General features: G+C 37.2%; 1 protein-coding gene across 7 annotated transcripts in view; it reads right to left on the bottom strand.

The window, feature by feature from the left end:
- The window catches only part of CDC42BPA (CDC42 binding protein kinase alpha), a 181,794-nt gene that overhangs the window by 30,297 nt on the left and 136,314 nt on the right, over window positions 1–15,183 (bottom strand). For 4 of the 7 annotated variants that reach the window (XM_058835492.1, XM_058835488.1, XM_058835491.1 and 1 more), the window contains 7 exons: window positions 14,350–14,441; window positions 11,717–11,793; window positions 10,528–10,575; window positions 6,610–6,648; window positions 3,339–3,458; window positions 2,581–2,661; window positions 418–523 (listed from right to left, as the gene is read on the bottom strand). In XM_058835492.1, coding sequence (XP_058691475.1) covers window positions 418–523; window positions 2,581–2,661; window positions 3,339–3,458; window positions 6,610–6,648; window positions 10,528–10,575; window positions 11,717–11,793; window positions 14,350–14,441 — 563 coding nt within the window. The remainder of the gene's footprint in view (window positions 1–417; window positions 524–2,580; window positions 2,662–3,338; window positions 3,459–6,609; window positions 6,649–10,527; window positions 10,576–11,716; window positions 11,794–14,349; window positions 14,442–15,183) is intronic. The other 3 variants (XM_058835490.1, XM_058835494.1, XM_058835489.1) reach the window with 2 other exon arrangements.

Below are 15,183 nucleotides of genomic sequence, written 5' to 3' on the forward strand. Positions count from 1 at the left end.
TAGGCCCAACTCTACTAGTAAGCAAAAAGCTGAAACATCCTTTTAATAGCAAGCATCATCCTGTGTACATACAAACAAGAGTAATTGCCATGCAGTACCAGTTTTGCTTTTTTAAGTTTTGCCCTGCAACAAAAAGCAAAGCTGCTGTCAGTATACTTGACCACTCATATGGCCCCCTATTGCCACTTTGAGTAAACTGAACTAAGCTCTTCTACCACCAACTGGAATAAAAGTGTCCCCAGATAACTGGGCAATCTGTTACGTATGTTCAAAGTGCTTGGCTTCTACAGTTACAAGACTGAAGCATGAGAATATTCAAAATATAAGCAGAAGACTCCTGCATCACCACGCTAAATTTCCTGTGCCATTTGCATCTGTAAGAACTTCACCTTTGTTTGTGCTCTCCCAAGTGCTTACCTTCACAAGTACAGCCTTGTCGTATCAGACCAATCATCAGGGATGTGCACTGATTGCATTTTGTTGGTGTGTTAAACGATTTCACTACAAACTGGTGAGCTTTAGGCTGTGAAATGAGCAGACAAGGATGTTACCACCTCTAACACTTCTCAAGTTCAGTTACTTCTTCCACAGACAACAGTGTATAAGTGTATTTAATAAGGCAACTTGTTTGTGTTTGCTGAAATGAGACCTGAGTGAAAAACAATTCCCTATCACAGTGCTCATTGTTGATAATTTAAAGCATCCTCTGTAAACAAAGCCAAAGTCATGAAACCCTGTCTCAGAACATGAGTTTGCTTCCACTGCAGATAGGAAAGCTGAAAAAATTATTCTGTTACATTTTACAAGTTAAATGTGTAGGCCACGTGTGCTCAGTGGGCACCTGACTGTCAGCCCAGGTCAACCCACAACAGTATTTTCTAAGCTGCAAATTCAGTGCTCCTCTGTCAGGAGTATTGCCTTAGTTAAAAGAAAAATAACAGACTTTTTCAAAATTTTAAATTTTATGCCAGAAAACCTTGACAGAGCGCCCTTTTATGGTGCTCAGCAGAGGCAATTCAGAACACCCAATCTAAAGGCGAGGCTGAAATTGACAGATGAAGTTGATTTTTAAAGGTTTCTCTTCCTGTTATTCCTTGGGAACACAAAGTAGATGAGTAAGTGGTTTCATTCTCTCCCTCTCCTCAAAGATGGCTGATTCTGCTATATAAAGGCTAAATGCCTACAGAATGTGGCAGGATGAGTCACTGATGGCCTTATATAAAATCCAGGAAGCTGCTTTGCTTTTTTATAAAAACTCCCAGTGAATTAACTACTGGGTAGAAAGGCCAGAGCATAGGGTGAGTGCAGAGACTGTCCAAAAAAACCCTGATCATGTACGTGATCTCAAACAAGACAATTTTACAGACTACTCTGGAGAGTAGGTATGTTAACATTTTACTCACTTTCCTGTTTTTCAGAGTGTCAGATATCACAGCTAAGGGCTCAAACTTATCCATATTTAATGACAGCTTTACTGTTACAACGGCAGCTTTCTGTCTACAGAATGTTCTGTTTTGAGACTTGCAAGGAAACAACACCCAGCTTTAAACACTGATGAAATCAAAAAGTAAGAAGGTTCTTTAGGGGACATAATAAATTATAAAGCAAGCCATTACTTACTGAGAAAAATGTTTGCAAAAATTAAATTATGTGCACAGTAAAATCTGTTTCACGTGATTCCAAGTGCACTTACACTATTTAAAAAATTAATCTACTAAGATGCTGCCAACAGAACACTGTCTGATCAAACTTTTTAGCCTTCCTTCAAACAAATGAGTCTTCTGCTAATTTACAATCTATCAAAGCAGAGAAACACATTTATTAGAATGGTTTACTTCTTTCATTATCAGTTGCAGGAAAACTGTCCTTTTAAATTATACAGCAGATTCCTAAACTATCAAGTCACTTTCAAAACTTTCACAAGAAAATTTTTCTTCATTAGCTTGTATTTATTCTTTATTTGCTTGAACAGACATAATCCACTGGGAATTAGCATACACTGACTTACTCAGCAACAGCAAAATTATTTCAAGAACTGATGGAAAATCAGTGTTTCCACAGGTAAAAGCCAAAAGACAGAAAAATTGGAAATCTCTTTCTGTAGTGCTCACTCTACATGGCTTAAAAACAGGCAAATCTGTGGTTTCATTTTTAGAGTTACTCATTGTCTTTTCTCAAGAATATGCATCTAATTAGCATACAGACATGCTAATCTGAGACTTTCTTGTATGCAAAGTACAGAGACACAGACACATGTTGGTCAGACACAGGTCAGAAAACACTCTCTTCCTAGGATGGCACCTTCCTTTCCTCACATTCTGTCTCATTTACCTCTTTTTAATGTCCAAAATACTGTTTTTCCTACAATCAAATGCCTGTGAAATTCCTAGTGCAGCTTGTCACACCCCATAATGTAAGAACAAAGGGTTTTAAATTTTAGAGAGCAACCAGCTTGCACATAAACATCCCTTCTACGCAGTTCTGGTAAGATCAGTGTGATAACCAGCTCTCCTGAAGCTGTAGATGAGGAGTGACATGTTCCTCTCACTACACAAAAAGTGTGAATGCTTGACAAGGTACCTTTGGTGCAGAGAGTCCCGAGCCAATATATGCTGTCCTCATGGTTGGTGTGTGAATTGAACGGGGAGGATGATCTGCAACCTGAACAGAGTCCCCAGAGGATCAATCAGACATCAAGAACACACTTTCAAAGAAAGACTGGATAAAGGAAGGAGAATATGTTGTCCCACACACCCCATTCCCCAGCATCCATGAAGCCAAACTGATTGATGCAGGATTCAGAAAAACAAATCTTATCTCTCAGCAAGATTCATCTCCTAAATGTCAAAACCAACTTCACATCAAACATTTGATTAGATATTTTCTAATATAAAATAACCACAAAATTATTTCTTTTAACAGGGAAAGAGGATAAATTATTATAGTTGCAGTCTGGCTAGCATTTTGTAATAACAAGACTTCCAGCAGAGCTTCAAAGTGTGTTTTTACAAACTACACTATAACATAATCTTTGTGATGACTTTGCTTAAATATTTATGGCTGAGGATACGTTATCAAGAGACTATAACTAATAATTGATTCATAGTTCCCATCCCTATTCAATTAGCCATATGTGAAAATAAATACAATGCTCCCCAAGACACAGTTCACCACTAGTGCAGAAGGGTATTACAAAGCCCTAAACAGTCTTGTTGAAGAAGAATGAGCTTCACCCTAAACAAAAGATGTGAAGTAGTCATCTTTTTACAAGCAAAACTGTTCCTCCTAAAAAAAAAAAAAGAAAAAAAAAAGACAAATATCTTTCAACACTGAAGTACCTCAATTGGTTCAATTTCACTGGCTGTAGAAGGAGACCTTGATCTTGAATGGATGTGAGACTTGCTATCTTCATCCCGTGATGGAGTATTAGACAATGTAAAATTCTCAACTGAATCAATCTAGAAGAACAATTCAAGAGGAAAAAAACAAACAAAAAAAACAAAACAAAACAAAAAAAAACAACCAAAGAAATAAATCAAAGACATCATTAAAAAAGAATTCTCAACTCTTACCAAAATAGAGATATGGGAGCAGTAAAATTCCTAAGAGAGAACTGAGAGAATAAAAATTCAGTTTTAAGCAACTTCCTAATTAAATGCAGCAAAATGGAATGAAATTGTTGCATGTAAACACGCCAAGGCTTCTGCTGAGAGGTGAGCACATGCATAAGAGCTGCTAGTTCAGGGCACTAGTAACCACTCAAAGGCACTTGTAATTCAGCATTTTTCAAGGGTGGATATTTTCTAAATCCTGCTGGGTTTTGTTCACTGGTAACAGGGATTTGTTAGAAGTGAATTTCCACATAGGCCATGTAATTCCTGGAAACATATTCAGGAGAAAACCAAGAGAAGTGGCAGAGTAGTGTATATCCTGATAACTGTATTCACAGAGAACTGAGGGGGTACTGCATCCCATCTGAACTACAGAAACATCCTTACCAGGAACACAGTTTCTTCTGGGGAATATTTTCCTAGTCCTTGATATACAGAATGAAACTTAAGCCCACCACAGAGCTACACTGAGCAAGACACATAGGTACAAACAGGTATCTTAAGTAACAAATCATCTTTTGTTAGTACAGCTGAAAAAATCAGAGAAGGTAGGTTTCTTCCTTGAAAACAAGACTCCTCCACAAAGTTTTCTAAGTAAAATTATATCAGAAAGGGGGGAAAAAAAAAAAAGTGAAAATGCTTTTCCCACTAATAATAAAAGCTGCAGGCCTGCAGAAGGCTCCATGGCATGCTTTGATTTTCTGGAGCAAAGCTATCATCAGTTCTCCATTGCCAAGGATTTGCCTAGCTTGCAGACAAACTAAAATATGCAGCCATGTTTACAGAAAGCATTTGAACATTCCAGTGTTTCTCATCTCATTTGCCACTGACAATACTAAGAACTCCACAAAGTTTACTGCTTTTTGGGAATCAATTATATTGCCAAGCCAATTTTATACATGCACATACAGTCCTGTTCTTCCAGGAGCCCAGTCACAGTAGCGAACAGGTGCAGTTGCTAGTTTTATACATATTTTTTTTTTTTAAATAGTGAATTAAGTTTGATGGCTTCTAGTTTTACCATCCCTTCCAAAAAAATTATCTGGTGGGGAATGGTCATTAGTTTAATCATCTTAGGCATATTAACATGCCTGCAAGCATTTCTGAAATGAAAATGGGAAATTCTCACACTGGGATACACCTGTTTACCACACAAAGACCATGTGTTTCAAGCATTGAGGCAAAAAGTAGCAGTAAAGCAAACATTTTGTGCTCAGATTCATCAGAAGCAAATAATAATTGAGAGCTTTACCCAGTAGTAGAAACACTGATGCCTGAAGTAGTGAATCCTCAAAAGCAACATGTTTCAATTATTTTAAACTTCTTTTTAATCCAGTCTAAACATGTGATAACTTGGAGTCCACCCAAAGACTGTTTAACCTTGAACAATTCTACCTCCTCCTTAAAAATGTTACTAAAAAATAAGCCCAACAAGTAACTAGAGGCAATTTTTTTCATAGCAAGAAACAGACACTCCTTTTCTCCTACAAGTTAAACTCAGAGATCTAATCTACCATTTCATAAATGTTTCCAGACACTCCAAGGGCTTTCCCTTTCAAAGCAGCATCTGCATACCAAAGAATATTCATGGTGTCTATGAAAAAATGTAGTACAAGCCTGATATCAGTGATGGAACCTTTCTGGAATGTGCTACAAAGCCCTTGTGGTTGAAGACAGCTGCTGAAACAGTAACAAATGCACTTTCACTTTACTTACAAACATAAAAAGCCCACAAAACACACAGAACCTGATCCACCATTGCAGAAGGGAATGTAATCACCACCTTCAGTGCAGAAACAAGGGCCTTAACCTGTACTGCTGCAGTGATCTTGGCTTCCTGGCTTTAATAAGAACTAAGTACAAAAACAACCTGACTCTACTACAGCCAACAGTTTATGAAGACCAAGTTAGCACCTTTCAAACCGGTTTTAAACTAATCCACTGGACTACCCAAAGCAGATATTATTATTTCCTACTGAACTGTAACAGCTTTGCTGTCTTCCACAGGGCTGTGCAGGTCTGAGCCAAAGCTGGCCAGTGCACAAACACATCTGGAGCAGAGAGAACTTCTGAACTGGAGGCACCACCAACAAAAGCAACCAGGAACTCAGCAGTGTGCATTGAACTGCATGGGTAAGGACATCATTAGAGCTGTTGGGCATTACTGCTTATTTACTGAACATTCAACATAAATGCTTTGTATTCTTACTTATCCCTTCCATCATATCTATATAAAAGAAACGAAAGTGGCAGTATGAGATTAAAATGGTCATAGCGTAACTGGCAGGAATTCATCTTCACCAAGTCTGCTTTGATAACACGTGCAAACACGATTTTAAAAACCCACCTTGATTTTTTGAAACACCATAGACTTTTCCAGCTTAACCAGCTACAACACAACCATCTCTGTTTTCTTTGTATGATTTTTTTCTATCTTCCTTGACGCTCCATTTACTCAATTCCCCACTTCATGTCTATTTATCTTTGTACTGTGGTATTTTCTATAATTTGCTGTGATGTGCCTCCCAAATGCCAAACTTTGACCTTCTAATGGGCAATTCCCATGACTTAATACATGCCCTCTGCTTAGGGCAAGGAAACAAACAGGCCCTCATTTGATGTTTGCTCATCTTCCCAACCTGCATCTGCCTGATCAGCTTCCACATAGAACTTTCACATTAAAATGAGAAAGTACCCAAAACATCTTCTCCAGTTTCAGAGATATTCTGCTCACAGTGTTAACTGAAATGAGAAAGCACCCAAAGCATCTTCTCCAGTTGCTGTGATATTCTGCTCGTAGGATTGCCAAATGAAATAGTCCCAAAGCTTTGAGCCCATGGCTGTAAAACAACAAAAAGCACAGCAGCAGCAGCAGCAAACAGCAGCAGCGGCAGCACAAGACATGCAGTGAGGTAGATACACAATCCATACATTAAACATAGGCATGGACACAACAGGCAAAAAATAAAGGGCTACATAGAGTAAGACAGCCTCTTACACGTCTGCCTTTGTTAGCTGGAATACAGGAAGGAGAGCGCTTTAACAAAGAAAGGAGGAGAATATGTTACAAAACCAAACAGTGACACATACATCACCTCAGAATTCCTCACTGTATCTCCAGAGGTAGTGTTTAGACACACACAAACATGTTCACTGTTACAAGTATTTTAAAAACCAGATCCTCTGGGCCACCAAGAAGGAAGAAACATTAAAAAAAAAGGAACAGCTATTCCAGGTCCGTAGTCTTACACTGGACAATAGCAGTGAAACTACAGACTACACTGCGTCATTAATTTGCAGTTGGCATCTCTGTGCTTTGAACAAGATAAATGAAGTCATCTATTGGAGGCACAGTATGTCCAATTTAAAGAATCATTATGAACCAGATTTACTCAATTATGAACGTGCAGGTAAAGTCAAGGCTCTCACCACACACTACTATGACTTATTCTGTTCAATAATAAGAATTCAGAACACTATTTATTCTGTGGCTACTTACAGAGCTCAGATTTGTTTAGTCTAGCCAAAGCCCATGGGGACTGCTTGTGAGGACAGACTGCAGAAGGACTTAAGAAATCTATTTCTAATTTCTAATGTGCTAGCAACAGGGCAAAAAATAGTATTTCTGAGCATGTGGGAAACATAATTTTGTCAAGGGAAAATGGGATTCCATTTTATTATCAAATAATCACAAATGCATCCTGAAATAAAATTAATTAATTGCTTCTCGCAGCTAGGGAGATACACAAAGATCCACCTGGCAAAGAAACAAAACCCAACACTTCCACTGTCAGACACTTGTAGTGAACACAGGAGACTTAACACCTAAACAGTGTTACTGAGACAGCCTGCGACACACAGGAGAAACAGCAGCAAGGGTTTAGTCTCTTAGAGTCACTGGGGGTGACTTCCCTCCCCACCAAGACTGGAGTTCAGGGACTGCAAACACATTCCCACTCCCCTGTGTCAGAGGACATACAAGGATTGTTTCTGAACTGTGGGCTGCCACAGCTATGAGGATTCAGGCACCAGTTCTGCCAACCTGACCCAGCATGTTTTTGAGGCAGGAACCAACAGCGAGTGCTACTCATCTGAGTAGTGAGTTACCACTTTCTCCTCAGCATCTGCAGGCTACAGAGGCAGCAGGACATCTATTTTTATTTCTCTCCAGCAGAAATTGCAAAACTACTGTTTTCCTCATCGGAAAAATTAGAATAAACTCCAGTCATTCAGACAGTGCTAAAAATAGTTACGTTATTTGGATGACAGACACACAAGACATACCCACCCTAGTGCTGTGTGCACGTCTGTGTGCCAAACAGACTTCAGAGATTCTGCAAGGAATGCTTTACAAATGCATCTGCACATTATTTTACATGCTCTCTGTCCTCCCTTAATGAAGCAGAGTCTGAAGAAACAATCCAGACCATAAGAAATATTTACTTGGGGTTCCTGATTACAAAAGAGGCTTTCCTGAACCCCATGCAATATTGCAGCACTGCATGAGCCCGAGGACTTCCAGTTCTTCCTTGGTCTTAATACAACGAACACAATGAACCCTCACACTTCCCAGGTTTGACTGAGAAGTTAATTCTTCTGGAGATGCTGCAAGAAACACTGCCCTTCAAGGTAACTGCTGCCAATGAGAGTCATTGGGAAGGGAATGGAGGTCACATCCAGTGGGCAGGGAGTTTTAATACCTGTATTTTAATTTAAGTTCATTTAATATATTGATACTAAACCAACTGAATGAGCTAAATCATAAATAACCATTCGTTTAGATAATTCAGACGATAAATTATGCTATGAATGAATCAAGTGATTGTCCAATAAATCAGAGATGCAGAACTGACTTTCACAGCACAACTAAATGATATTACTTTTCATCTACTAACACAGATAACAGCTTTATCTCTCTTTCTAACAGAGACAGAATGTGTTGTATTTCTCTGCAAGTTGCTCTTTCATTTGAGCAGTCAACTCTTCCTTTTCTGCAGTTTTGTCAGCTGAGAGAGAATTCTGCTTTGGTGTTAGAGACATAAGCCCCTGGCTGGCCCAGCCCAGAGATGTACTTTTGCCCAGTGCAACTCAGAAAAAAACATTCCTGTTGGACTCAAACTGAAGATGGAACAGGGGAATTTTAAATCCATGTGCAGGAAGTGAACTACATGCAACAATATAAATATTAATATCTGAAATTTTACCCAAGACTAAAAGGTCTTGGTATCTGCAAAGATCTGATCTGGGTGGACCAATCAAGAAGAATTGCTATTAAAGGATGTATGCCAGCAGTTGAAAATTACTCACTTGCATAAAGAAAAAAAAAATTTTGTCAAAGTGCTTGTGGAAAAAAATGCTGCCTTCTTAAAAAAGCAAACAAACAAACAAACAAAAAACCAAGAAAAAATAAGCAACAATAACTATAGAATAAAGCACTGAAGTCCTTCAAAATTAACTAGACAGCAACTAGACAGGAAAATATCCATGTCCTAAGCTTTGCCTTGCAAAATAGAACATTATCAGTAACTGCCACATATGTCCTTTATTTCTCTTTGAATATGTTTTAGGCAGGGGAGTGTCTTAGATAGTTTAAAAGACAAATTTCTGTTCAAGAACCAGCTGATACAAACTGAATGTTCTTAATACTCAGGTAACATAGAACATGTTATCTTTACTCCAGATAAAGAATATAAATATTATTCTATTTTTTTGTGGATTTACATGACAGGAAACTACCTTTTTTTTTTTTCCTTCTTTTTTTTTTTTTTTTTGGTTGTTTTTTTTGTTGGTTTTTTTTGTTGGTTTTTTTTTTTTGTTGGTGTGTGCGTAAGAAAATTCCAACAGCTCCATCAAGCCAGAAACTTTCTATATGCTATACAAAAAGCAGGTAAATGTCTTCTACTATAACATCACAGATTAAGCTTCACATTTTGTCTGGGGTATAAACCTGATTTACAGAGAAAAAGCATACAGAAGAAATGCATTTTTTCAGAGTATGCAAAAGGAAATGAAAGCAGCTGAAAAAGCCCATATAACTCATCCTCCTTGCTACACCCTTCACAGCAGACAATTCTCAAACAATATTAATTTTATCTAATTTCAATGCCAATAGGATTACACTATGTTAAACACATGTACAGATATGTGTGAATGTATGTATAATATGTATAAACACATCTACGAGCACAGACAGACACACACACAGAATTATTCCTACAGAGCTGTAATGGATGGAGCTCTATACACTTGGATTTTGAAAATTTTATTAATAATTACTTTCACGGGCCTACTACTTCAGTTTGGAAAAAATATAATGCAGTCAATTTTCAGCTTTTAACTCAATTCCCTTAGTATGCAATTAGCTAGTGGGAATATTTAAACAAGTCCTGACAGAAAACCTGCATCTCAAATGGCAATAAAAAGTAGTAAGTTCACTTCAGTCATAATGAAAATGACTTCTCACAATGAAGGCTACAAAAGAGAAAACATTTTATTTGAGCAAACAGAAATGAACTGTATGCAAGGGAAATATTTTAAGAGAAGTGATTAGAAAACTTATGTAAACAACTCAAGATAAAGGAATAAGACGAAGCAAAAGAATTAAATACATAAATGTGCTGATGATTTTTGAACTGTTTTTCACAGGCCATATCAATAGAAAAGGCCTAAAAGCAGCTTTTCCCCTTTAAAAAAACTGTTTGCAATTAAGAATTCTTTACCTGCATCCAAAGAAAAGCATTTATTTCAAAACAAAACACCTATCTATAAAAATAGGTGTAAGTGTGCTATTACAGAAATACTTTGTTCTCCACTGCACTTGTAAATTTTTTAAGTTGACTGCATTAATGTTTGAATATTCCAAATCAATCAACTGATCTGTTATTGAGGGATTTACTGGGTTGAAAGTCAGACTTACGTCATCCATAAAATCAATCAATGAGGATGAAGAGGAAGAAAAGGAATCCTATTTTAATGAAAACAGCAGTAAAAAAAGAGAGAGAGAGAAAGAAAAGGATGAAGAAAACTGTTCAATATAAATAAAAGTTCAAAAATAAAGAACTGTAAATAACGAATGGCAGTAATAGTTACCTCAGTAAGTTTTCATTAATTGCCTTTCATGGACAGTTAATTAATGTACTATCTGTAAAGAAACCAGTGTTTTTCCAGTATTTGCTCAATAAAGTATTATTGCTATACTCTCAACAGGATTCTTATACTGAAAGTAATTTATAAGGTAAATTATTACATAGGAAATTTAAAAATTATGTTAATTGTGAGGACTTCAAGAGGGAACAATGAATTAGTGAATACATAATGAAAAGAAGAGAATTTTGGGACATCACTAACAGCAGGGATTATGCTCCTTCAATGTGATGGTCCTGTATTTGCATCAGGAAAAAAATGGGCAAACTTTAGATTAACGTCTAACTGTAAAGGTGGTGCCTTGTATCCTATTAATTCAGTTTGACCAATATTTCAACTCAGCTGTTCTTTTAAAAGAAAGATGATGATTTGCTTACTGTTGATTAGAAAAGAAGATAATAAATGTATAGCATTTTTAAAATTCTTTCCTGCCAGGCTTTATACCTATTCTGGTTTTTTGTCTAGAAGTGACAAAGGTATTAAACACATTAATTTTTAAAATAAAAGGATCTGTGGAATGGAGATGAATAGCAATTATCTGGATTTTACAGATTTTTGTAAAATGAACAGATGATGAAAACAACCTAAGAAACAGTACCAATGACTTCATGGGATACAATCAAGGATGATTTAGTATTTTCTTGTTTTTACCAAACCACTACCTGCATTACTTAGCACTTTTCTGAATACAAAGAAAAGCCATTTGAACAACTATGCTTTTCATATTCACTGCAAAATCAGGCAAATTTCTTCATTCAAAGTTTGAGAGAGAATTCACTGTGATTACAAGCATTCAAGAGAAGACAGCCAGCACAGTAAATGATAATTCTCAGGTATTATTATACACAAATATCATTGGTGCAATACAATTAAAATACAGGAGCAAACTCTCAACAAATATGCACAGAACCTGCACACAATAGCAGTTCCATTGAACAGAATTAGAATAGCTGTGCACTTACTTCAAATTGATCCAGAGCAGAGGTAGGCGCATTCAAAAATGCCAAGAAAGAATTCTGTGAGTCTTGGTGCTTTACACCTAGAAAACAGCAGCAGGTTTTTAAGCTACAGAAAAAAATGACCTTCTCATGGAGGACCTTTGCCTTGCTGAATCACAGTTTTGAGTGTCCACCTGAAACACCTACATGTTTTGAAATAAGCTGCACATTTGTTTTCCAGAGTAAAAGACTTTTTAATGGACAAGCACATGTTTAATCAACCTTTCCCAAGTTAGGATGTGTGTGGTGTGAGCTCCATGTGGAAACACACTCTGAGTCTGTGTCTGTTATGCAGAGGGCACTGGTTTCTAAGGTGCTCCTGTCCATTTGCACCACATACTAATGCAGCAGGTGCCACCCCTGCTCTGGTGACATGTGGGACCCCCACTGTGGCAGTACAGCTGGAGCCAACAAAAACAGGGCATTTCCAAACAAGGTGGGTTCCTTGAGCCATGCTCTGTGCCTGCCTGCCACCTCTCCCTGCTGAGTGCCTGGCAGTAACACAATCCTGGGTGAAGCTTCAGATGTTCCTGTCACACCACACCACTTAAGTGATTCTCAGCAGTGAGCAGAGAGGGAACACTGCATCCTCCGGAGTTGCAGAGGCTGGCACACATTGGCTCTAACTTGCTCCACCTGGTATGGTTTTATTTCTTCTTCTTTTCTAATTCAAGTTGCTGTGGGTGTCTATACTTCACAGATGTGTACGAACTCTGTTCTTCTCCATGCTATAAACACATTATATGGACATACACATATGTATCTATTATGACCAGAGTCTGCAGGACTGTGTGCATCTCAAAACAATAATGCTATCAGAAGTTACCTATTTCTTTTCAAAAATGTCAGTCTTGCTCTAATTAGCCGTATCACTCTATATGTTCTAGATATAACCCAGAGTGAATGAAGTTACAAAGAACCCTTTCCTCTTTAAAATATAAATACACTGAAATCACAGTAAAATGCTAAAACCAGTTTTCAAATTACCGACAACTTTATGAAATACTCTCAGCAGTCTTTTCCCCAGCTGTCTAAATTTCTGGAATATATTTATAAACAGGAAAGGATTAGGTGCTAAGCCAAACAATCCCTTCCTAGAAATCAATTTCCACACACTGGAAGTTACTCTGTCACTGTACCTTGACTACATTTGAATATTCTATACAGTTCGTAATTCAAACAGCAAAATATTTTTTCTTTTAAGAGAAAACCAAATCAAAGAGATAACGATTTAGATTAAGGTCTATTTCTATCAAACTATTTGAATAATTGCAGTAGAATATTAGTAATACAATTCTGTTAAGATACATGACTAATGTTTCCTTGAACAGTAGTTTTTTTTGCTTGCTTGTTTTCAGCAAAGAGTAAATGTTTATTTCACCAAAACAATAAAGTTTTAAACGCTGGAAAAAATATTGTGAAGTATGAATTATAAGTTCATAACATTATTTAACACAAAGGAAAATTTCAGAAGTAACCATACATAATATTTAAGTAAGTTCAAGAACATATAAATGAAAGCTAAACATGACAAAGTATTTTTGTCTCCAGGGAGATGTTATCAAGAGCTTCTCTCCAAGCACTTGGGGGAAGCACAATCCTGGTATCAGTGCTAAGCATTAAAATGAGGGAGTATCAAGTCCCTAAGTCTTATTTGCTAACTGGCAGCGTTTTTTGTTCTGTATAAGTTTGTTCTGTATAAGTTTGAATTATTGTTACCAGTCAATCAGCACTGGGAGGCCTATACACAGGAGATTAATGTAAACTATAACATTTATTGACTGACCGGCCATTAAATTGGAAAAGCTGAACAATATTTGACATTTCAATGCAGAAATTGTTGCCAGGGTATTCAAATTCTGGAGTTCACATAGTTCCCTACAGAAAATTAGGTAATTCCATTTGGCCTGAAAAACATTTCTTCCCACGTGACTCATAAGATACAAATATTAGAGCTACTACAAAAACTGCAAAGAATCAGCCAAAACTTTAATCAATGCTTAATTAATTTCTTTTCATTGCAGAGTTACCAAAAAAGCCTCTTCTCCCAGCAACAATGCAAAACAGTGTTGGACAGAAGCAAAAGTAATCCCAGAACATACTCCTAATACCACAGCAAAGCGCTCATGACCACTCTGCTCGCTATGTGGCTGCAAAGCCTATCAGTGAAGTTATCCCAGAAACAAACATATGCTATGAATTCCTCTGCAGCTGTTTACTCTCTGTGTACACAGGCCCAAAACACTCAGAGATGAACAACACTGTGATCAGTACTGATGTCTAAATACCTTCACCCATCATAAAGGAGAAAAGGTTAGAAATACATCTATACTCTCTGGCAGTAAATCAGCATACACAGGCTAAATAAAAACAATGCAGTCTCAGCTCAAACAATACCTCATTGGTTCAAAGGGACCAACAAAACTGAGGCATATTACAAGTATTAGAAGTGCAAATGCAACTACTGTGGGTACATCTTGACACCCAAGTGTTGTGCTCACATGTTGGTATCATATTTTAATTTCAAGGTGACACTTGATTGATAAGATGCACCCACCAATGTGACACACTATTTACTTGGATATCAGTTGCCATACCCTTTTCGGATCTAAGCTCTTCTGTCTCCTTTTTCAGCCTTTCGATGTCTGCCAAAAGCTCCATGTTCTTCTTCTCAGATTCTTGCAATTTACTTCAAAAGAACACAAAAAATATATGTAAGCATTGAGAACCCAAGATACAAGTCACTCTTGTTCCTGATGTCTTCAAATACCAGAATAAATCTACTAGGACCTGTTTAGTTTACATAAGAAAAACCATTTATCTATTAAATAGGTTCATGCTTTTCATGTTTCTAATTTCTAAGTAATTGCGTGAGCTTGCATCCTGTGAATGAAATAAAAGACTGCATTAACAGTACTTTAAAAGTACTTTAAAAAGTACTGTTTTTCATTAAAATTTATTTGTTGATTAAGTACCTGTGATACTAATAGATTCAGTTGAACTACTTTTTTCTCAGTTCCTTTACAGTTGGTTGTTTCAGTGCTTTCTGACTCACAGCTCAGAAGTAACTCCTCTGCAATTTGAGCACATTTCTCATTCCTGCCTGTCAAAGTAAACACTGGTTCTCCTGTTCTTATAGGATTTCCAATGCTGCCTGTCATCACATTACCTGGCCTGAAAGACATTCAGGGTAGGTGAACCAGATGTTCCCATTTTACAGGTAACATACTTAAATCTCAGCTCTGTCCTACTGCTTTCGTAAAGCTACAAAACACACCAGTGCTCTGAGCTGGACACCTGGAAATGGAATGACTTCCTACCAACCCCTGTTTCAGGCATTCACACAACTCAGAATAAATTCTGTTGTGGGGGTGGTGAGGCAGAAGTGAGAAAGAGAGAGATCTGAGGAAGGAATAGAAGAATTCATGGTA

This window comes from Poecile atricapillus, chromosome 3 (assembly GCF_030490865.1).
Source record: "Poecile atricapillus isolate bPoeAtr1 chromosome 3, bPoeAtr1.hap1, whole genome shotgun sequence".
NCBI classification, from domain to species: domain Eukaryota; kingdom Metazoa; phylum Chordata; class Aves; order Passeriformes; family Paridae; genus Poecile; species Poecile atricapillus.